Source organism: Quercus suber, unplaced genomic scaffold (assembly GCF_002906115.3).
Source record: "Quercus suber isolate HL8 unplaced genomic scaffold, Cork oak 2.0 scaffold_282, whole genome shotgun sequence".
Taxonomy (NCBI): domain Eukaryota; kingdom Viridiplantae; phylum Streptophyta; class Magnoliopsida; order Fagales; family Fagaceae; genus Quercus; species Quercus suber.
The window spans coordinates 390,085-414,428 of record NW_027069738.1 but is presented as its reverse complement, the minus strand read 5'-3'; the positions used below and the strand labels follow the sequence as shown (position 1 = coordinate 414,428).

At 37.7% G+C, this 24,344-nt stretch overlaps 3 protein-coding genes across 3 annotated transcripts; 2 read left to right on the top strand and 1 right to left on the bottom strand.

Moving 5' to 3' along the window:
• Positions 1-11,544: 11,544 nt before the first annotated feature.
• On the top strand, positions 11,545-14,742 carry LOC112010492 (pentatricopeptide repeat-containing protein At1g31430-like). The gene has a single exon (XM_024042832.2). It carries the CDS (start codon positions 11,689-11,691, stop codon positions 13,525-13,527), a length of 1,839 nt encoding a protein of 612 aa, XP_023898600.1. The 5' UTR covers positions 11,545-11,688; the 3' UTR covers positions 13,528-14,742.
• Positions 14,743-14,826: 84 nt separating this feature from the next.
• Positions 14,827-18,235, bottom strand: LOC112010493 (L-idonate 5-dehydrogenase). The gene is made up of 6 exons (XM_024042833.2): positions 18,040-18,235; positions 17,373-17,440; positions 16,959-17,195; positions 16,187-16,477; positions 15,820-16,007; positions 14,827-15,221 (listed from the first exon to the last, which is right to left on the bottom strand). The coding sequence occupies exons 1-6, from the start codon at positions 18,152-18,154 to the stop codon at positions 15,029-15,031; spliced, it is 1,092 nt and encodes a 363-aa protein (XP_023898601.2). The 5' UTR covers positions 18,155-18,235; the 3' UTR covers positions 14,827-15,028.
• Positions 18,236-20,803: 2,568 nt separating this feature from the next.
• LOC112010462 (sorbitol dehydrogenase) lies at positions 20,804-23,957 on the top strand (the record flags this gene model as incomplete). Its single annotated transcript, XM_065781891.1, is given in 5 exon segments — positions 20,804-21,182; positions 21,393-21,460; positions 22,168-22,404; positions 22,813-23,103; positions 23,770-23,957. Coding segments are annotated over 5 exon segments (911 nt in total), but the record flags the coding sequence as incomplete, so codon positions are not given.
• Positions 23,958-24,344: the final 387 nt, after the last annotated feature.

The window sequence follows — 24,344 nt, the reverse complement described above, 5'->3', positions numbered from 1 at the left end:
GAAGGAAGACCTCATCCCCTATTGCCAATATGCGAAGAAGTTGTTAAAAAATTTTGAGGCCATCACATTGGAGCATATACCAAGAAAGGAGAATAGACAAGCTGATGCTTTAGCTAATTTGGCTACCGCCTTGGCATTATCTCAAGAAGAGACCACCAAAGTTGCTATCTCCCAAAGGTGGGTGGTACCTCTCATAATTGAAGAAGAAGAAGAAGAACAAGCCAACGTCATTTCGGTATGCCTTGTTGAAAAAGAAGATTGGCGACAAGCGATCATTGAATACCTTCAACATGGAAGACTCCCGGATGATAAACGTCACAAGACTGAAATTCGGCGGAGGGCTGCTCGATTCATTTACTATAAAGACACTCTCTTCCGCCGTTCATTTGATGGATTGTTTCTTCGTTGCTTAGGTGAGGAGGAGGCTAAACAAGCCTTAGAGGAGGCTCATTCTGGAATATGTGGCGCACATCAGTCGGGTCCTAAGTTACATTACAGGATCAAACGAATGGGTTACTATTGGCCTACAATGGTGCAAGATTCCATGGAGTTCGCTAAGAAATGCGAAGCTTGTCAGTATCACGCAAACTTCATCCACCAGCCACCAGAACCTCTCCACCCAACTGTAGCTTCTTGGCCTTTTGATGCATGGGGGCTTGATGCGATAGGACCATTACCAAAGTCATCCGGTGGCCATTTGTACATCTTGGCCGCAACTGATTACTTCTCGAAGTGGGCGGAAGCTGTACCCCTCAGGGAAGTGAAGAAAGAGACAGTTGTCAATTTCATTCGAACTCATTTGATCTATCGGTATGGTGTCCCTCGTTATATCATAACTGATAATGGGAAACCGTTCTACAATAGGTTGATGACGGAACTATGCGAGAAGTTTGGGTTTAAACAATACAACTCCTCCATGTACAATGCCCCGGCAAATGGACTAGCTGAAGCATTTAACAAGACACTTGGCAGTTTGTTGAAAAAGGTGGTCTCCAAGACGAAGCGAGACTGGCATGAAAGAATCGGAGAAGCATTATGGGCATATCGAACAACATTTCGAACGCCTACTCAAGCGACGCCATATTCTCTTGTCTATGGAGTGGAAGCTGTCCTTCCTTTGGAACGTCAAATCCCATCATTACGGATTGCCATTCAAGAAGGATTGACTGGAGAAGAAAATGTCAAGCTCAGATTGCAAGAATTAGAGGCACTTGATGAGAAAAGGCTCGAGGCCCAACAACGCCTTGAGTGTTATCAAGCTCGTCTTTCAAGCGCCTTCAATAAAAAAGTTAAACCACGATCATTCCAAGTTGGTGACTTAGTCCTCGCTGTCCGAAGACCTATCATCACAACTCATCGTACAGGCAATAAGTTCACTTCAAAATGGGATGGCCCTTATGTTGTGCAAGAAGTCTACACCAATGGAGCTTATAAATTGATTGATAATGATGGTGTAAGGATCGGCCCCATCAATGGGAAGTTCCTCAAGCGCTTCTATGCTTGAAAGTCGAGGATTGCTCCTTGGTAAGAGTTTAAACTGCCCACTGTAATGCTGCAAGGGTACATGATGTCTTCCCATTACCTTTGAAAGCATACCAATAAAGAGAAATTAATCCCACTCTATGTCACCAATTGCTAGTGTGGCGTAGTGGTTGGATGCCCAATTCGCCCTTGAGAGGTCTCGGGTTCGATTAGTGGTGATACCCACTATTACACACTGAGCCCCCCTTTTTGCAAAAAAAAAAAACCATTTGAACTACGTAATGACTTGATCCCTCTCGGGGGTACGTAGGCAACTTGGTATCATTTACTAAGTTCAGTCACATGAAAAAGAAGAAGGATTGCCAGTCTAGCTTAAGGAATTTTTCAAAGGTCGTCAATATGCTTTTGAGATCCTTTTAATTGGCAGGCGTTGCTTAGGATCAGTCAATTCCTTACTACATGATACTCAAAGATCATTGTGGTAGAAAAAGACAGCTGCAAAGAATTGGTGTTACTCGGCTTTCCTTGAACTAATGATAAACATAAGTTAGTTCTTGGTTGTGGAGTAAAATAAAATCTTCAACCTCTTTTGCAAAGAATGAAGTCTTCATGGCATTGCCCCTCTTCTGTGGACATCCTCCCATGTCTCTAAAGTATGTTTTACATCACTTATCTTCTGGGGGCATCTTCTTGTACCTTGCAAGTCTAAGCTACATCGTCTCTCTTCTAGGTTGTGCCACTTCACAACTCTGAAATTTGAACCACATCATCTCCCTTCTGAGTGGTGCCGTTTCATATCATGTCTCTGAAATTTGGACAACGTCACCTTCCTCCAGCATCTAAAGTTGGTGTTGAAGTTGGTGTTGCGTCATCTCTCCTCTAAGGGCATGTTCGTGCAATATCAAAGTCTTGGCGGCATTCTTCTCACATCTTCAAGGTTTTATTGGCATCTCTTTGCATCCTCAAAGTCTTGATGGGAGCTTCTTGAAACTTCAAGATTTTGTTGGCATCATCTTTGCATCTTCAAAGTCTTGGTAGGAGCTTCTTGAAACTTAAAGGTTTTATTGGCATCTCCTTGCATCTTCAAAATCTTAATGAGAGCTCCTTTCATCTTCAAAGTTTTGGTGGCAATCTTCTTGAAACTTCAAGGGTTCGTTGGCATCTTCAAAGTCTTAATGAGCTCCTTGCATCTTCAAAATCTTGATGACATCTCTAAAATCTTGTTGTCTGGCGATAATACTATGTACCCTTGATGTTTGAACTTTGTCGCCTTTAAAAATTGGCGCTAATGCAACTTCAAAGGCCAATATTGGTGCGACTTCAGTACAGATGAAGTGTTGACGAGATGTCATGGCAAAGACGAATATTGGCATGGCTGCGGCGCAAGTGAAGTGTTGACGTGGCTTCATGTTGAAAAGGCTTCATTAAAAAAGACGAGTGCAAATATTGCTTCAGTAGACAAGTAATGGTGATGCTTCAATGCAAATGCAAGAGTTGGCCCAGCTTCATGACAAAGACAAGTGTGGATCACCTTCATACAAAAACAAGTGCTAGCATTACTTCATTGCCTACATCAGAGCCAGTACGACTTCAAAGACAAGTATTGGTGATAGCATTGTTGCCTGGCTGAATATCCTCACAGAAACGTTGTTGCAAAGACTCTTGAGATGGCTGCGTTGAAAAGACAAGTGTTGGTGCAGCTTAATTGCCAAAAAAAACCAATGCTGCAAAACAAAAACAAGCAACAAAAAATTTTGTCAGGAAAAGGTCTCAAAGCACGTAAAAAAAAAAAAAAAATATTTGAAAGCAGGAGAAGAAAGCTGAATGTTCAGCATGTGTCTCAGTGATAAAGGAAGGCAATAACATGCCTTTATATAGAAAACTTCTGAGATAGAAGGCAAGAAAAATGAAGAAAGTCAGCAAACTATTAAATGGTTCACCAACCGACAAGTGGAAAAAAATGGTGTTCGCGTGCATGAAAATAGCATACGCTCAAAGTGAGATTTTGCAAACTCACAGCACTAAAAATCAAAGAAGTCTGCACCGAATTTTGAAAATAAAATTCAGCAAACAAAAGAGACATTTAGTAAGTTTCTTGGCACCGCCTTGTCAGAGCTGCAGAAAAGCCACATCAGTCTAATATAAGACAAATTCACGCACGGCCTTCTCTTCCAAATTTGTGAAAATCCAAAGATCATTTCACGAAACTGACCCCACAGAGATCTTAAACGGACAAAGATCTCCAAAACCCAGAAAAGTCAGTCTCAACGGAGAAACCACGCGCCTTCACGCGCCGCAAAAAGCTTCAGAGGGTCGCGGCCTGCTCCTTCGTATTTGTACAAACCCAGACTTCATTTCAAGGAAATGGCATTACCAGTCGATCCAGAAGGCTCCGATTTACAAAACCCAAAAAATTCGATCCCAAAAGCCTAGCCACGCGCCTCCACGCGCCGTAAATAGTTTCGGAAATCGCGCCCTCATCCTTCAAATCTGTGCAAATATGATCCAAGTTTCACAAAACTGACCCTACAGGCGTCTTCAACGGCCTTATATCTATAAAACCTGAAAATTTCAGGTACAAAAAGTGAGGCACGCGCCTCCACGCGCCACCAGATGCGTCGGATGTCCGAGTCTCAGATTCACGCGCATCACGCGCCGCTCCCACACTGTTCACGCGCTCTCACGCGCTGGCAGTTACCACACGCGCTACACGCGCCTCTATGACGTCATGGATGACGTCATCATCCAGAACCCCGGTCTGACCCGTTTGACCAGACCGACCCGGTTTGACCCGAAAATCTGACCCGGCCGAACCGAAAAGAAAAAAAAAAAAAAAAAAAAAAAAAAGAAAAAGAAAAAGAAAAAGAAAAAGAAAAAGGCTTTGACCAAGTTCGACCTTTGACTTTGACCAAAAAGTCAAAATTTTCAGGACCGGCCTGTCCCACTCAGTTTTTCGAGTACATTCCGATTTTGGGATCCGTTTCTTCATTCGAGACTTGGAAATTGTGCAAACGTCCAATTTCAAAAAAGTTGACTTTTGCGAAAATGTTGACCGAAAGTCAAAATTTTTAAGATGGACCTATCTTGCTCAATTTTTCGCGTACATTCCAATTTTGGAATCCGTTTCATCATTTGAGACTCAGAAATTGCACAAATAACTCAATTCCAAGATAGTTGTCTTTTGTGTTGAAATTAATCCAAAGTCAAGATTTTCAAGCCAGACTTGTCTTGCATAGTTTTTCGTGACTTGGAAATCACCAATCTGACTCACATCTCCGAAGTACTGACAATGTCCAAAACTAAAGCTCTCAATATCAAAATTTGAGATTCATCCACTTGGTTTGAACCCTCTCAAGGTTATTCTCCAGGCTCTATCAAGACTTCCCTTTCAAAAGTACAGATAAACTCTCACAAGTGTGTCTTGAACTTAAAATCACATCGGGTCACCCGTCCAACCTACCACTCCCCTTTCGGTGCCAAACATTCCCACCTACCATTCGGCATCTACCAGTCAAGAATCTACCATTCTCACCAAAAATTTCCATCCGCCATTCTTGACTACTCCATCTACCATTCTTCATCTCTCTGCTATAAATAAAAGGGCCGGATTCACCAAAAACTCATCCAGAAAAACCCTGAGTCATGAAATGAAGATTTGCTTCTTTCAAATTTTCAAGTCCTCCTTCTCACAGCCATTTCTCACTATGGCTTCATCATTCTCAACACTCAGCAACCAATATCACTTCACAATCAGTTTGAAATCAACCCTCTCATGGTTCGGTAGAAACCCTCATCACAGCATCATTGTAGTTTTGAGATCCAAACAAATTTGGTTTCTCCACCTAACAACCACCTTTGTCCATAAAGTTATTCATAACAAGGCCTGCATTGTGGTTCCATGCTTCTTCAGATTTGGTTGGCCAGGACATCCAAGTCCAGCAGAGACACCTATGCCTAACCTCAAGGCTCCTGTAGTCTCTATTCAATTGCTTGGTCTTCCAACAGAAGCAGCGGTTCGGAACAAACAGCAACTTGGCTGGTTTTTAAGACCAGAATCACAAGTTAGCTCCATCTTTCACTTTGTTGTGCTTTCCCAACAAGTGTCAATAGGTGAAGATGGTAAAAAGTGTTGGGGTATCCTACAAATTGTCTTTCATCCAACACTTGAAACAACCTCCGGGGCACCAGCTCATCAGAGTTCAGCCTTTGGGGCTGATAAAGGGTGGCCAAAGCCATATTCCATGTTCCCATCAGCGTGGGATCCAGAGGTCATCGTTGCTGGTACCTCAAAACACACTTTCTGGAATTACTCCAACTTAAATTCAACTTGAAGTATTTCAGAATGCATTTTTCTGAAATTACTTCAACTTAACGTCTGTCAGTATGGTCCAATCACGCATGCACATTCTACGACTCACTGTCAGACCACATGCAAACATACAGCCACCCCATTTTCAAAGGTGTATCTCCTAGAAACACCTACACCAGAGGGTTCCCGACATACAGGATCAGAACCATGGTGGCGTATGTTTCACCCATTCGCTTTGCTTCATCCCCGTCTTCTTCACCACCAACACCGTCATCTCCAGGATCCATAAGCTTCTGAAATTACTTCAACCTGGGTAAAACGATGACGCATGCGCACTCAATCACTTTCCCACATGGCCTCGCCGTAATCCGAAGTATACTCTTCTGATATAACTTCACCAGCGGCTCTTAAAAGCACGAGGCTAGCCCCATGGCTCCGCATGCTGTACCCAGCCACCATCCTCGCATCTTCCCCATCTTCTACACCATGTGATCGCCGCCAACAATCCAAAAACACTCTTCTGAAGTTACTTCAACTTAATCTCTGCTGAGAAGGCTCGGTCATGCAAGACCATTCAAATACAGGCAGACCCCTTTTCGGTCTTACCAGATCCTTTCATATGGGTGGGTCTACTCCTCGGAAATTATCTCATCCTGCTAAAAGCTCCGCCACCTCCAATTACTTCATTTGAAGAGCCAAGAGTAAAAGTCTGTTTTCGAAACTCATTCTCACACTACACTCTGAAACTGTGTGTGTGAACGAGTCTCGAGGGGGCATTTGTAGAGAAGGAAAATTCCCGACCTATCACAAGCTGACACGTCACACTACCAAGTCCACAAAATGCAGCCAATTACAAAGCGCCACATGCTACTGCTAGGTTTTACTATTGCTATTCAGAAGCCAACAGAAATTCGCCAAGTGTCATACAAGAACCAATCACACATCATCGCACGTGTAAGCAATGACATAATCAGCCTCGCACGTGTAAGCGATGACACAATCAGCCTCGCACGTGCAGGCGATGACGTAAGCGGACCAATCAAGCTCTGCCACGTGTCACCAATCAGACTCCGCCACGTGTCGCTTACCTACCCCAAAACTCCTATAAATAGAAGCCTTCCTAAGCCATTAGGAGGACACCAAGAGCCATTTGAAGCACAAGCAGCATCAGAGAAGATTCAGAAGTCCAGAAGCTCTGCCGGAACCAAGCTCTAAAGCCTCCAAGAACTTCAAGAACTTCAACTTCGAATACGAAGAACATTCGAAGAGAAATCATCCAAATCATCCGCCTAGATCCAAAAGTTTGCGGGAATCAAGCCTAAAGTGTCCGAAAACACCAACAAAGCACAAATCAGTGAAGCTCTGCGGATTCAAGCCTCTAAAGCCCCGAAGAACTTCCACCACAAATCCAAGAACACGAAGAACACACGAAGAACACAAAGAACAAAGAATTTCTAACAAGCTCATAGCCAGAGATTCATTGTAATTCTGTTTTAGCAATCTTTGATCCATTCCTCAACCAAATTGAAGGATATTTTGTGTTCAAGTCACAATCACATTACCACAAATCCAAATCAATAAGTCTTGCAAGGAGATCGAATCAGAGGATCACTCTTTTGTAATTACAGAGAATTGTACCACACAATCATCAATACAAATTCGCATTTGTACAACTATTTTACTTGTTTGATTTATTTCGAACTAAGAAATTTAGTCGTCTACAGGGTCTAAGACTAAGTTTCCTCCCACAAAAAGGTGTGTAGGTGGTACACTCATGTCTTAGGCTCAGGCTTATAAGACATGGGTGGGAGGCGTCTCTCCCCAGTGTAGGATTGAGCTAAACCTTGAGGACTAAGGCTCAAAGCCATTTCCGAAGATGACAATTTCTTCTTGAGGTCTGAGACTAAGTTTCCTCCCACAATTATTATTATTATTATAATATATAAAACTGAAACATTTGACTTTTTATTGACCTCTCCAGAATTTGCCGCATCATTATTATTATTTTTTAAATAAAATTATTTTTATTTAGTCCAAACTTAATAATGAGTGAAACTCTGTCTCTCTAACAAATCCAACTTAAACTCAAACTTATCATTATCATTTTTTTAGAATAAAATTATGTTTGTTTAGTCCAAACTTAACAATAAGTAAAACTCTATCTCTCTAAAAACTCAAACTCAAACATTGATAATTTATCTTCAAATTTGCAAGGTTAATCATGAATACTATAAAAGCAGTGCAAACCCCAATTTTTTTTTGTTAAGCTAAAGTATGAGCTCTTCTTCTGTTATTTTCTTCTCCTTTACTTTGTTTTAAAAAAAAAAATTATTTTATGGCTTTTCATGTATTTTTTAAAAAAGTAATTTTCGTACATTTTTTCTTATATACGATATATTAAGAGAATTTATGGCTTTCATTATTTCAAAGTGGGCTCCTGCTCAACATTTTTTAGCGTGGGCCACCTACTGATAAGTGATAAGGTTTGTTTAAAGTTTAGACCCATTAAAATTTAAAACTTATTACTTTATGGGTTCATGTACTTTTTTCTTTTTCTTATATTTCTCTTTTGAATAGTCATATATTTTTTAAATTGTTTCAATAACTTATTCTTTAATTATATATCTTTTTTGGCATTTTAGAAGTTTTAACATTTGAATTATCTATAATTTGTAGGCTCTGAATCTTTTGATTCCTTTCAATAGTTATAGCCATGGATTATTCTTTTAAATATAATTCATCTTTCTCTTATGTTTTTTTATTGTTTAATCATATATATTTTGTTTTATTTCAATAATTTTTAAGCAGTAAATCATCTGATTCTTTAATTTTTTTTGGACTTTCAGAATTTTTAATATCTAAATTTTTGAGTTATTTTTTTGTAATATCTGAAACTGTCTGAAAATTTTTTGTAAGCCATTACACGTTCAAACAATAACTTTTTCATCAAATTGTAACACAAATTGAAGTCATACAAAAGCAAATCAACAATAGTGTAGTTTCTTAATCAATTTAAGATTTTATAAAATTATTTTAGTCTACCTCACAAATAAGTAGATTCCCGTGTATAGTACAAGTTAACAACTAGTGTTATATATATGGGAGACTTCTTTGTAAGTATGAGATATCATGTTATCAGATTATCGAGAGAGAGAGAGAGAGAGAGAGAGAGAGAGAGAGAGTTATCTGTAGGGTTAGGATTTGTGACCCAAGCCCAAAATAATGAATTTGTAGAGAATGGGTGAAAGAGCTAGATTGACTATGGAATTGACAACAGTTAATCACAACCCCCAAGTATAAACCAACATAAATTTACACGTAAAAATGAAATGAATTGGTGTCCGAAGAGGCATATCATTGATTATGTAGTGATTACAGTTCTTAGAGCTACAGTAAAGCCTTTCTCTCTTCTCTATTGCCTTTTTTCCCTCATTCCTCTCTTATCAGGAGCTTCTTTCCTCTTTTTTTTTACTTTCTTGGCTGCGCTGTATCTTGGTCCTACTTGACTGAGTTTAGAAAGAAATTAAAAAATATATATATATATATATTTTTTTTTTTTATTAACTTGTGGCTACAATGAGCTGCCAAAGATGGCATCTCTCTTGGGCACTCACTGTAGCTCATTGGCAAATGTTTTTACCTAAACTATACCACCATCAATGTGGCCTACCTTTTAGTATTTTTGGTGGTATAATAGTAATTTAGCTATTATACCACTATCAATACTGACCCTCTTAGTAAAAAGGAAATGTCACATTAGTCTTTAAACAATTTTACTTTTGAAAAATGAATTTATTTTATAAACTATAGGTTAAAATGTAAAATTTACCTTCTAAGTTTCTTCAAAATTAATTTTAGTCTTCTAACTTTGCATTTGTTCATTTTAGTCTACTAAGTTTCAGTCCTTTAAGGCATTTCCGTCAACTTTTGTCAAAATTTATTGAAAAAAAAAATCTAGAAAATACTTTTTAATTATTAATGTAGGGTTAGGATTTGTGGCCCAAGTCTAAAACAATGAATTTGTAGAGAATGGGTGAAAGAGCTAGATTGACTATGGAATTGACAACAGTTAATCACAACCCCCAAGTATAAACCAACATGAATTTACACCTAAAAATGAAATGAATTGGTGTCCGAAGAGGCATATCATTGATTATGTAGTGATTACAGTTCTTAGAGCTACAATAAAGCCTTTCCCTCCTCTCTATTGCCTTTTCTCTCTCCTCCCTATTGCCTTTTCTCTCTCCTCCCTCTCTTATCAGGAACTTCTTTCCTTTATATAATCTCCTTTCCCATCATCTCCATCGTCCACTTGTACTTCATCTGTGAACCTACTTGAGTATATGTCACGTCAAGTATCTCCTCTGGCTCTTTGTGAGTGACGGTAGGTGAGGTTACACTGTTCAAGGGTCTTCTCCACATAAATGCGGTCAGAAAAGTTGCTGTAGTGCCTTAAATACGGTGGTAGCAGGTTTTCCTTTAGATATTTCCTCATTCTTATCGTCTCTAGATATACTCAGAGCTTATCTTGATCAGTAGGAATGCTCGGAAGATCATTCTGACCTTTTATACGTTCGATTGATCCGTACTATTCGCGTCTGAGGAATAAAATCTCTTCGGACGGATGGTGATCTCCTCGGATAGTAACCATCTTTCTTTTCTGGGGATCCTTCTTCCAGATGGGCCTTGCCCTTACCACCTCCGTCTCTTTGAACGCACAGTAATCCTCACATGGGGCTCTAGACCTACTACGTTAGATTGGGTCTTTCCCCCTCACAATTAATATATTTATTTAATTTCAAAATTTAGAAGAAAATTTTAAAATTTTGGAAAATTAACCAAAACATATGACAAAAGTTGATAAAAAAAAGTCTTAATTGAATAAACTTGAAGGTTAAAGGACTAAAATGAACGAACGCAAAGTTTGAGTATTAAAATGAATTTCGGTGAAACATAGATGATAGATTTTGCATTTTGGCCTAAACTTTAATAATAGGTAAAGGAGGATATGCTCACAGAAATGAAAATGTACCAACTTACTGGACACCATAGCCATCAAGTTAGAAATTGAGGCATCAAGTTAAAAATTATGTTATGGCCCCCTACTAGATACTTTATAGGTGTACAAAACTAAATATTACAAAGAGTCCATGACTTTTTTTTTTTTTTTTTTTTTTTCACATGGGGCTCTAGGCCCACTACGTTAGATTGGGCATTTCCCCCCCCCCCCACATTATCTATGACAACTTGTGAGGAAGATTAAGAGTTCGATATATATTTTAAGGTAAAATACTATTTTAATCCCTAAACTTTACTAAAAATTTGTTCTTCATCCCTAAACTTTAAAAAGTTCTTTTTTCATTCCTAAACTTTGTAAAGATTTTTTGAATGATATAGAGACAAAAATAAGGATGAAAAAAAAGAACTTTTCAATAGTCTAAGGATGAAAAATAAACGTTATTAAAGTTTAAGGACATAAATAAAATATTTTCAATAGTTTAGGGACGAAATTTGAACTTTTCAATAGTTAAGGTCGAAAAATGAACTTTTTAAAGTTTAGAGATGAAAAAAAAAACTTTTGATAAAGTTCAGGGATCAAAATAGTATTTTACCTTATATTTTATCTTAATCATCAAATTTTTTTTTATTGCCTGGCTATTTGCAACAAAGAGAAGGGTCGCTATTTGGACAAAGGCAAGTCGTTTATTACCCAACATTCACAATACAACTTTAATCAACGGCAACCCCCCAAGAAGAAGTCTTGCCGTTTGTCCCTCAAATATTTCCATCTAATAACTCTCTACAGTCTACATTCTATAGCTTTGATTATCGTCCTTTCGGTTTAGGCCCTCTCACAGATTCAAACCTTAGGCTCGCCCAAATCCATCTAGTTCTTAATGAAACTCGCAAGACCCATTTCCAGGATCTTCAGCACCTACACAACGACCCAAAAATCAGAGCGAGTAACTAAGAATTCAATCTCCTTCAATCCCATCAAAGAGCTTCATGCCCACCTCTTCAGAACCCACCTTTTCACTGATCCATACTCAGTTTCTGAGGTTATCAAGTCCTATGCACTATATTCACCAACTTTGCCAAAAGCCCACTTCGTTTTTAACCAAATTGAGTGTCCCACATTGGTAGTTTGGAACCATATGATTCGTGGTTTGTCACAGAGTGAACAACCTAGTAAAGCAATATGTTTTTATAACCGTATGTATCACGAAGGACTTGCTGGGGATAATTTGACCCTTATATTTGTTTTCAAGGCTTGTGCTAGAGTTTCTGATATTGTAAATGGGAAGAAGTTTCATGTTCATGCTTTGAAACTTGGTTTTGAATCCTATCTTTTTGTTTCCAATGCTTTGATTCACATGTATGCTTCTTGTGGTGATTTGGTTCTTGCGAGGAAACTGTTTGATAAAATGGGCGACAGAGATTTGGTTTCTTGGAACTCTTTGATATGTGGGTATTGTCAGTGTAATAGATTTAAGGAGGTTTTGGGTGTTTTTAAAGCAATGCAGGTGGCAAATGTGAAGGCTGATAAAGTGACAATGATGAAAGTTATTTTAGCATGTAGTTATCTGAATGAATGGAAAATCGCAGACTCTATGGTTAAGTATATTGAAGAGAATCATGTTTTGGTTGATGTCTACTTGGGGAACACTATGATAGATATGTATGGACGGCGTGGTTTGGTGGATTTAGCACAGGAAGTATTTGATAGGATGCGTGAAAAGAATATAGTTTCTTGGAATGCCATGATAATGGGGTATGCGAAAGTGGGAAACTTGGTTGCTGCACAGAAATTTTTTGATGAGATGCCTAAAAGGGATGTGATCTCCTGGACTTCTATGATCACAGGTTACTCTCAAACTAACCAGTTTGCTGATGCAGTGAGACTTTTTAAAGAAATGATGACGGCAAAGGTGAAACCAGACGAAATAACGGTAGCTAGCGTGCTTTCTGCCTGTGCCCATTTAGGATCACTTGATGTTGGAGAGGCGGTTCATGACTACATCCGTAAGCATGGTGTAAAAGCAGATGTTTACGTAGGAAACTCTTTGATAGATATGTATTGCAAATGTGGGGTGGTTGAGAAGGCTCTAGAAGTGTTCCAAGAAATGAAAAAGAAGGACTCCATCTCATGGACTTCAGTGATTTCTGGTCTTGCTGTGAATGGTTTCGCAGATTTGGCACTTGAGCTTTTCTCACAAATGTTAAGAGATGGTGTTCAGCCAACTCATGGAGCCTTTGTTGGGGTTTTACTAGCTTGTGCTCATGCTGGTTTAGTAGATAAAGGGTTGGAATATTTTGAAAGTATGGACAAAGTCCACAGACTCGCTCCAGAAATGAAGCATTATGGGTGCGTTGTGGACCTATTGAGCCGCTCTGGCAATCTGGACAAGGCATATGATTTTATAAATAAAATGCCTATGGTTCCAGATGTTGTGGTATGGAGGATATTGTTAAGTGCTTGTAACCTTCATGGACATATGGTCTTGGCAGAGATTGCAAGAAACAAGCTTCTGGAAATGGATCCTAGTAACAGTGGGAACTATGTTCTCTCCGCAAATGCTTATGCCAGTTCAGATAGATGGGATGATGTTATTAAAATGAGAGAGTTGATGGTAGAAAGCAATGTCCAGAAGCCATTTGGTTGTAGTTCCATCGAAGTAAATGGTACAAAATTGTCTATAACTCCCAAGACCTGTGCCTTATTCAATCTTAAATGAGGAACCATCATGTATGGCATCTCAAACTATGAACCTCACCAGAACATTTCATTTAGTGCATTGGTAGTGTTAGTAAAACCAAATGAGTATTAACCATAGCACTAAATATCTGGAGGGCGGGACCGTACCCACAAACAACCTGTTTGCCGCTGGGACCAAGATGTTTTTTGTTTTATCAAAGTGTCACATGTGTTGGTGCTGGAAATTATTTTGGATAGGGAACCAGCGGCGTTTGGGATTTTGGATTCTTTTGAGGGGACAAATTCTGATGGATGTGTCCTGCACAGACTTAAAAATGGGTTGGTTCTACACTACAGGAAGTTTTGATAGAGTTCCAGCATTTGACAATGAGAAACAGCAACAATAGCCAAGCCTTGGTCCCAAAATTTGGGGCTGGCTGTGGATCCTCAACAAAAAATTCCTGACAAAGTATGCTAGGGTGGTAAATATTTGGGGACAGAATTCAACCTTGGTAAGCTATGGAAAAAGGTGGTGATAACAGGAACTACGCTAGGTATCACTGTGGATTGGGCATTTAGAGTTGAAGTCCTCTGCTTGCTTGTTACCTTATAGAGCATCTCCAAAATACAGTTTCCAAGATAATCATAATCAAATGTAGATTTTATGCCAGGGTGGTGCGTAGTTGGGGGAATATGAGGCACAGGTACATTGATTTGGGAGGTCTTGCTTCTCCAAAAAACATATTTCTGCTGTAGATCACTTTAGCAGCTCTAGAGGCAGCTGCTTATTTGAGTTTGTTAGACTGCAGTTAGGACAAACTATATAGAAGCTCCAGCGATGGCTCCTAATAGAGGCATTAGACTGCAGTTAAGACAAAGTATTGAGCTGTTGTTGGTTGGTTGCTTCAAACAGATTATTCATTTCATGTAAATAGTTCAGGGTTGAGTTCCTTGTTTCCTGAGAATATTGAGGAAGAGTTCTCTGTTTGGTTGGTGAGAAGAAGAACTTTGAAAGAAATAGAGAATTCTTCGTTGCATTTGTACTATAGCTGGAGAAATGGATTGCTCCTTTGAGGTTCTGCCTGCTTACTATACATTAGCTATAAATACCTTTCTAGTAGAACTTTACAATTTCTTTTTCTCTTCTAGATATGCTTGAGCATTGTAATTTGAGAGTTTGATTGTACTCCTCACCGCGTACACCCCCAGTGTACTTGGATTTGTTTTTTTTCAATAAAAATTTTCGTTACTTATCTTTTTTTTTTAACAATTTCTGGACACCACTCCAGAGTCCAGAATATACTTGTTGCTTGTAATAGGTTTCCTGATATGAGCCAAGTTGCCAAGTACTAATTTTTTTGATTTATTGTATCTTGAATACTATATTACCTTGTCTTCATTATTTTGCAATGACTTCCTTTTGCCATACTGCTGATATGTTATTCTTCTTAGTTAATACAAGATGGATCATACCAAAGAAAGAAGCAAGAAATCAGCTCACACAGAATCTTAGATGCATCACAAGACCTGCGACAGTGCGTCTACAGATTAAACATGACCTTAATAGCACTACGTCCACTGGCACTGGTTTCAAATGCATCTTCTACCCCCTTTTGTGAGAATCCAAACCTGTGAGTTATCAAGGGCTTAACATCAATCTTGCCTGTCTTTAAAAGCTCAATGCAGAGTGGCCATGTATTCCTATATCGGAATACTCCAATCACATCGACCTCCCTAACACCAGGAAAAAAAATCATTAAATATATGAAGTTAAAGTTTAAAGTGAGGAAAACCATAAAATTAGTCTCTACCTGTTTTCACACACACAGAAATGCAGAATAAAGCAAAAGAATTAGGGGTTGGGGTTGTACCAATGTAAAATTGCAAAAAGGATTATTGGGGAAACCAAGTGACTCAAAAGCTAATTTGTAACAAAAAATTCTGCAAATTCATCTGCTCACTCTAACTGGCCTCTGTCAAGGAACTGGGAAACACCAACCTCAATAATCTGCTAGTAGATTATTATGCCTTGTCATGGTACCAATAATTTCATCACATTGCTATGCATTGTCATCCAATAGTGTGATCATATATTATATCTAGATCTATTTCTGTCAAATCGTCAAGGGAATTATTTTATTTGTTCCACAGGGTTCAAAAGGAAATCCAAGAAAGGAAATGGGAATGAGTTTTAAAGTTCTGGGATCTCTGTACATAAGTGCAGTAGTGTTCAGCTTTCAAATTGGAACTTAAAGATTGTTTGGTTAGTAGGGGAATGAAGGCTAAGGGGAAAAAATCATCTGTTTCCTTGATAAAGTTTAAGATGAGGTACCTGACAGCTGCTGAGGTAAGAGGAACTGTCGTCTCACTCTGAGCCAATCCAATAAGGCAAACTTTTCCACCTGAACGAGTGGCATTCAAAGCTGTTGACATGGTTTTGTTCAAACCAACACAATCAAAGCTGACATCAATGCCAGAGCCCATAGCACTTTGTATTTTTACCACTTCTTCACCTACATCCTGTCCAAATATCACTCAAATCATTTACAAGTATGAATAACTTGGAAGACAGATAACTCTTGGCAAATTGTTTATAATTTAACAAGAAAGTTCAACTGACTTGGGGGGGGGGGGGGGGGGGGGGGGTTGGGTGTGGGTGGGTTGTGGGGTGGCGGGGGAAGAAAGAAGGAAAAGGGAACCTGAATGTTTGTTGAAACTTGAATGGTCTCATCTGCACCAAGATTCTTTGCAATAGATAAACGGCAATCATCAACATCAACAATGACAATTCTAGGTGCTCCAAAAGCACGAGCAGCTAACAAGACAACAAGGCCTATTGGTCCTGCTCCCACAATCAATACATTTGTCTCAGGACTGATATTTGCACGACGACAGGCATGAACACCAACACTGAGGGGTTCACACATTGCTCCTTCCTCCAAGCTGACATTGTCTGGTAGTTTAAAACATAGATATTCTGGATGCACCACCTGCAAGAAAATAGCACGGTGTTCTTGCATTTAGAACATAAAAATTATGAATATTTATTTAACATTTCCTTGAATCAAAGGTATAAAATTAGATGCTAATGCTAAAATCGATATCTCATGACAGGCTATATTGGATTGCAAAACAAATAGGGAATCTAACGCAGGGAACAATAAGTGCTGTTTAGTCAACCATATATTTGGTTCACATTTCCAGCATAGACTTGGGGGGAGGGGGGATAAAATCTTAGAAAAATACTATCAAAGAATGCCTCCTAGCTGCACATAATGTATCACATTGCCAAGATGTTCTTGTAAATTGAAGTCCTGTTTAGATGCACTTGTGTAGCCTTATTTTTCCGTCATAATGATAGTGAAGATAAATTGTTGTCAAACTCTGCATCACTCAATAATACTTCATTCACGTAGATTATATAATATTCATTTATGAAGTTTGGTTTGAAGAGATGCAAATGTTGGATACCTTATTGGCCAGAGAGCCATTAGTTGGGGGAGAACCAAAAAACTTCATCTCAGGGCAAAGATTGTAGCGACCATCTTTGCAGAGATTGCATCGCCGGCAACTGATTCCAGGCTCTAAAGCTACACGGTCTCCCACTGCTAGTGTCTTCACTTGGCTTCCAACTTCCTCTATGATCCCAGCACACTCATGCCCTATAACCATGGGCTTCTTGACAACAAAATTTGCACATCTCATATTCTGGTAACAAACATGTCAAATATCAAATCAGATATTGGTAGGTCACATAAAACTCCAAAAACAAAACAAAAAGCAGATAATACTAAAATTAAGCATTCGCTCTCTCCCTCTCTAAGAAAAGATTAATATATTTTATTGAAGAATTAATATAAACAAGGTGTCAGGGCAACATTTTACCTTGAAGTGGTGAACATCACTTCCACAAATACCAAGCGCCTTTATCTGAACTTTAACATCATGGGGGCCTAAATTTACAGAAGATTGCTCAATGTGAGCAACTGTCTCAAAAATTGTACATCATCAAGCTATTTACAAATTTAAAAGATATTAGCCTGGTTAAAACTTAAAAATCATACCCGTCAGCTCATACTAATGCATTATATAGTGGAATAAAGGGCATAATAAATGTGAGTGAAATTTTAATTTTTTGTAATAATCAAATCCTGTAAACAACACTTAGTTGCTTGGCATGTAATAGAGGGTCAAAGGGGTTTGCAGTGTTTCCAGGCTGAGCAATGCTACCAGCACAGAATATGTTGAGCCCATGCTCAATTATCCGGGTTCAAGTTATCTTTGCACAAGACATTAGGCTGGGCTGGCTGCATATATGATTAAAAGATATGTTGGGTCTTCCGGTCTACCTTCAATGATCAGGATTTGTGTGTTCTTATATACCGATGCATGAATTTCATATACTTCATGAACATAAGTGGTTTGGCATGCGTGTAGAAATTTTGTAGCTTCATGATCTTTAACATGCACAGCACAGTGTTTTGAAACACAAGTGAGAGAAAGACATGACCTGGACAAAGAAACATTACACACAAGGGAAAGAGAATTTTACCTAGAGGAGGGAGATGATAAGGTTCAATTTTAAGAGTTTTGATAGCAACAAGCCAAGCAGCCATGTTCTCTTCTCCATCTTTGTGTTCCTTGCCTTCAACAAGAGCCCCTGACATCTCTCTCTCTCTCTCTCTCTCTCTCTCTCTCTCTCTTCTCCTGTCTTGTATCTATATTATTGTTTGAAGGGCTTCCCTTGTTTGGATTTGCTCATTTTTTTTAGTTCAAAAATACCCATACATCCCTATGTTTAAGTAGAGACAAAACTAATAGACAATTCGATAAAAAATACAACTCTAACTCCCACTAAAACATTGCCTAAAAAATAGGACCGTCCTGCTGTTAATTTCCAAATTGTTTTTCTATACTATTATTTAAGGGCTTCCCTTGTTTGGATTCCTTATTTTTTTTAGTTAAAAAATACCCTTACACCCCTATATTTAAGTAGAGACAAAACTAAAAGACAATTCAGTAAAAATGAAACTCTAACTCCTATTAAATCATTACCTAAAAATAGGACCGCTCTCCTATTAATTTTCAAATTGATATATTCACTTATAAATTAGATTTTTAAAATAAAAATTATATATATAAAATAATTAAATACAGTTTTTTTTTCTACAAAATAGGACCATTAAAAAAAAGCATCATTGCACACGCGAAGCACGTGTGATGAGGCTAGTGAGAAGTTATTTGGTATCAAATAATATCATATCAATGGTATCAAAATTTAAGAAGTGTGACACGTCAACAAAAAATAACTACCTCACTAACAAATGAAAGACACATGTATAGGTAATTATTTTTGTACACGTCTCTCATTTATTGGATCTTGATATAGATAAGATATAATATCATTTGATATAAAATACATGTTAGAATAGGAATGACGCCATACCACGTTTGTTACTGTGTCATGATTCATGACTCATGAGCCTCATCTACCCTTCTGGATTTGGCCATATATCCTCTCCATTGTCTCCAATTAAACCTTTGGAATCGGGTTCTACTCTCCAATGATCGATTGCAGTCATGAATAGTCAAGTATGGTTAATCCTAGATATTGGCATGATATAGTGTATGAGCAACTTTCTCCAACTTTACCCTCAAAGTGGTGATAAATTTAGGACTTAACCAAGTCATTAACAAATAGTTCGAGATTTGGAGAGAAGTGAATCTTAAACTTAAAAAGTATTATATATGTTCATTTATTTAGCAATTTAGGCCAAATTTGCTTTTGAGACTTGATTTATAAGCAAGTCCAAGCTCAAAGCACAATATCAAAGCTTGTTCATTTGGTGCTAAAAACTCATGGAGTATACTCATATCATATGTACTCACTCACCTAACAATGTTGTAATGACTAATCGTGTGCGGCCACTAATATGAGCCAACATATTTTTTACCTCAAATGGTCACCACAATTGCACAATTATACCAGATGTGCCAATTACAAATTAATTTTCTGTTTTGCTCATAGTCTTGAATATATGATCCTCACCACCGAGCCTTGTAGCCTAGTGGCACCTGGTTCCATTGTAATCGTTAGCTCGGGGGTTCTATCTCCCACAATTACCCAAAAAAAAAAAAGAATATATGGTCCTCCGTCTTCAAGTTTGGTTTATCGTAGTAAAATCAAGACCAACTTCATTGGATGTGAACTTAAATCAACATAGATGTGCCGGTATTAGTAACTGAGACATTGTCAGTCAATGGTGGTTGTTAATACAAAATGCAAATTATTCTGCACATAAGCTAATTACTAATTAGCCTTGGAACTAGGAATTTTTCTTCAACATCAAGCTTGGTTTGGTTTGAGATAGCAAAATTCATTAAAAAAAAAAAAAAAAATAGTTCAGGTATCATCCATGGAACATCAATTTAGGTCCCCCAGGTTCACAAGTGAAGGTGATTTACAGTGCCAAACCCAAACATACCCAAAACGACAAAAAGGGTGCTTGGTTTGGTTTGAGACAGCAATAATTATAGAAATATTTAGTCCAGGGGTCTCATCCCTGGAACATTAATTTAGGTCCCCTAGGTTCACAAGTGAAGGTAATTTACAGTGCCAAACCCAAACATACCCAAAAGGACAAAAAGGGTGCTTGGTTTGGTTTGAGATAGTAAAAATCATAGAAATATTTAGTACAGGTCTCATCCATGGAACATTAATTTAGGTACCCCAGGTTCAAAAGTGAAGGTAATTTTTACCGTTCCAAACCCAAACATACCCAAAAGGACAAAAAGGGTTTTAAAAAAATATGATTACACATCATTATTGGCTTTAAAATAGAATTTTTGCAACTTGCCGACAAGGAATATCTTATCTAGTATCAATCCTACAAAATTATTTGGAAGACAGTTGAAAATTAAAATTCCTTTTATTTTCTTTTGTTTTTTACTTTTTTCGTTTAAAAAAAATTAGAAAACTATAGGAGAAGTTAAAAGCTAATTGCAAACAGTCAGAACTCACATCAAATGGTCACCAAATCTATCTCATAAATATTCCTGATATGCATTGTTGTTTTATAAATGTGGCAGTGAATACCATAGAGGGAGGATCATGTAATCTGATCATCTCAAAGGCTTTTATTAATGGGTGTAAAAGTATGTCCGATAAGAAAGAATCTAACTAATCAACAGTATTAGAAAGTAACAAAAATTAACAAACGAATACTCTTTTAATTAAAATATTTCCTAAAAAAAGCCTGTTTGTTACAATAAAAATACTGAACTTATCCAATGTGCTGTGACACTCGTTAATCAGACCATAGAAATATGGAGCCTTATCAGGATTAGATACATTAACGCCCATAGTCTTATTTATAGCCCAAAAGATGACCATTTGGCATAAAAACAAGTGGGTTATCTACAACATCTGAGTCATCATCTGGACGACAACCTTCTGTTGCGTTGTGTTCTTCTAAACACAGAACGAGCCATCTACACCTCTCTGTCCAGGTATTTTCTTTGTCAGACTCAGTGTGTAAGAGAGAGAGAGAGAGAGAGAGAGAGAGCAAATGGGAAAGGGAGGAATGTCACATGGGAGTGCAGGAGAAGCCAAAGATGGTGAAGAAGAGAACATGGCTGCTTGGCTTCTTGGTATAAACACCCTCAAGATTCAGCCTTTCAAGCTTCCCCCTCTTGGTATATCACTTTTTTTAATTAATCAAACTTTTTATATTTTGAGTCAGTTTAATCAGTGTGATTGAAGTTATGCAGCTCTTCACTTTTTTTTTTCTTTTTTTTTGAAGTATTTATTTCTTTGATCAATTTATGGATAACCCTTTTGCTTGATTCTTTCTGAGCTGGCTATTACTATGGTTTTTTTTTTTTTGGTTTTTTTGAGGATTTTAGGACCACATGATGTTAAAATTAGGGTGAAAGCTGTTGGTATCTGTGGCAGTGATGTTCACTACCTCAAGGTAAACACAATTCAGTTAGTTTTATCTTTTTTATCTGTATTAATTTATAATATTTTAATTGAGTTGTGATTAATTGGATTAGCATCTGCTGGGTTGCTGAGAAAAATAAAATAATAAGGAAAAGATAAAACTTCATTGTTGAAATTTGAATCTTAGTACACCTTTTTGACTTAGTTGTTTCTTCTTCTTCTTTCTTTTTTCTTTTTTATTATAGACAACATAAAATAACATTAGTGGAATAGTCCGTCTACGTGCACACTCAATCTCACAACATGTTTGAGTGTAACATATGATTGGATTACACTTGGTGAAAAAATGGATTTGGTGTGCCAATCATAGGTTGACACATAAGTTTGTTGTGGATTTGAGTGTGGGTTTGGGAGTGCCACTAGAGTTTTCCTTAGTGAAAATAGTAAAAAAAGGACATTTCAATTAAGGTAGTGAAAAAAAGTAGGACTTTGGATAGGGTAGAATGAGAAAAAAAAATTATGTGACCAATCCTGATTAGTCTATCAACAATCCATAGCCAACTCCAAAGTTTTGGCACGAATGATAGGTTGTTATTTTTGCATTGCACGTGACCATTTCTTCCATTTTCTTACCAACCAAATGCAATAATGTTAAGAAAAAATAGTTTGACTTGGAGAAGATCTAACAAAAGGATTGAGTGTCTAATGCCCCATTTTGAATGTTCCATGTATTTTCAGACCTTGAGATGTGCAGATTTTATAGTTAAAGAACCCATGGTAATTGGGCATGAATGTGCTGGGATCATAGAGGAAGTTGGGAGTGAGGTGAAGAAGCTGGTCCCTGGTGACCACGTGGCATTGGAGCCAGGGATCAGTTGCTGGCGATGCAACCTTTGCAAGGAAGGTCGGTACAATCTGTGCCCGGAGATGAAGTTTTTCGCCACTCCACCCGTCCATGGTTCTCTTGCAAATCAGGTCAAAATTTGCTGCATTTCAAAACAATGCATTGCTAAAATCTAAATATAGAAATATATTGGACTATTATTTTTAACATGCTCTTGCCCCAGCACAACACAAATCACATTTTACGCCTATTATTATTCCATATCTGGTCATTTGTAAAAGCACACTGGTTACTTCAATTTTAAGTTACATAACCTTGTTTCCTTCCATGCAAAGTTGATAAAACAGCTCAAATAGAAATTCATGATACCTTCATTTGTGATTTTACCTTCCACACTTAATCATAATACTCTATTCAACATGTATAAGTGGTGTATCACATGTTCCTAGTAGCAGGGGGCATGTGTAGTATTGAATGTGATGAAATAAATTTGTAGTGCAGCTACAGGCTTTGTCTGAGATGCATCTTTCTATTCACAGGTGGTTCATCCTGCAGACCTATGCTTTAAACTGCCAGACAATGTCAGCCTGGAGGAAGGGGCTATGTGTGAACCCTTAAGTGTTGGTGTTCATGCTTGCCGACGAGCAAATATTAGTCCTGAAACAAATGTTTTGGTAATGGGAGCTGGACCCATAGGACTTGTTACAATGCTAGCAGCTCGTGCTTTTGGGGCACCCAGAATTGTTATCGTGGATGTGGATGATCACCGTTTATCTGTGGCAAAAGAGCTTGGTGCAGATGAGATTGTTAAAGTTTCACCAAATATTCAGGTTTTCATTATTCTATTTTATACAATTTTCTACAAGTTAACTTTATGCAGTGTGCATCAGATCCATCTCCCACTCCCAAGTCCCACCCCCTTTTAAAAGGAAAACAACAAGACGATATCTTCATCTTGTAAAATTGCTCAATTTTCATTACTGTTTTCAAGTTTTATTGTGCAATATAGGAAAGGACCATATCCTGTCGATCTGACCTCCTTAGTCAATCTCAGTTCTTTGATTAAAGTTACAAAATAAGTTTTTGACAATTATTTTCACTCCTTCGCAGCCTCTAACTCACACAAATAAAAATATTGTTATTGCTTCTAACATGAAAAGAAGGATGGCTCTGTTAGTTAGATCAAACTTTCAATCAAGCTTTTTTTTTTTTTTTTTCCTAATGATTTTAAAATTTTAACCTTTTTCTTTTATCCTCAAAATTGATCCTTATTCATATTCTTCTTTTGTTGAAAGAGGGATAAAAGAAATTAAAACAAATAATGTACAGCTTCTTCAGTTTTATACTAAATCCATCTTGTATCACTTTTTATCTGCTCTTGTAAAGCTTTGGTTCATTGTTCTTCCTTTAGTATGGATAATGTTGAGGATCCATGTCTCTTCTAGTGGTTGTTGCTAGAAGTCTCCGTTGCTATTTTTAACTTCACTATTTTACAGGATGTTGCTGAAGAAGTATCACAGATACATAAAGCTATGGAAGCGGGAGTCGATGTGAGTTTTGATTGTGCGGGCTTCAACAAAACCATGTCAACAGCACTGAGTGCCACTCGTGCAGGTGGAAAAGTTTGCCTTGTGGGAATGGGTCATAGTGAGATGACTGTCCCACTCACTCCAGCTGCTGCGAGGTATTTGATTTAATCATGAACAACCATTTTTGTGTTGAGAAATTATTCAGACTTTACCAATAATTAAGGTCTTTTGAATAATTTGTGTGAAAATTGGAGCCTCATAGTACAAATTGGTAAGTTTGCAAGATATTTGAAATAGTGATGGAAAATTTGGTATTAGTTCTGTTTGGAGTATAAGAATTGGATGTAATGGAAAAGGGGAAGGGCAGATATTTGCATTTAAATTATTATTTGGAAGAATTGATAAGTCTGTCAATCATTTGAGTAGTAGTCACTACTCACTATAAATATGCATAATTTAATAAACAGTGTTCAATAAGAATGTCAGCTAGGAGTTAGGATGTCTCGAGAATTTGGAGAAAGTTTTGAAAGTGAAATTTGTAT

What these genes read in the sequence shown, in the direction of transcription:
- LOC112010492 (XM_024042832.2), top strand. Translation starts at nt 11,689, where the DNA reads ATGAAACTCGCAAGACCCATTTCCAGGATCTTCAGCACCTACACAACG.
- LOC112010493 (XM_024042833.2), bottom strand. Translation starts at nt 18,154, where the DNA reads ATGTCAGGGGCTCTTGTTGAAGGCAAGGAACACAAAGATGGAGAAGAG. An exon ending in TTATCATCTCCCTCCTCTAG is followed by an intron (nt 17,441 to 18,039) that starts GTAAAATTCTCT and finishes CTGTAAATTTAG; the next exon opens with GCCCCCATGATGTTAAAGTT. An exon ending in AAGTTTCAACAAACATTCAG is followed by an intron (nt 16,008 to 16,186) that starts GTTCCCTTTTCC and finishes ATATTTGGACAG; the next exon opens with GATGTAGGTGAAGAAGTGGT.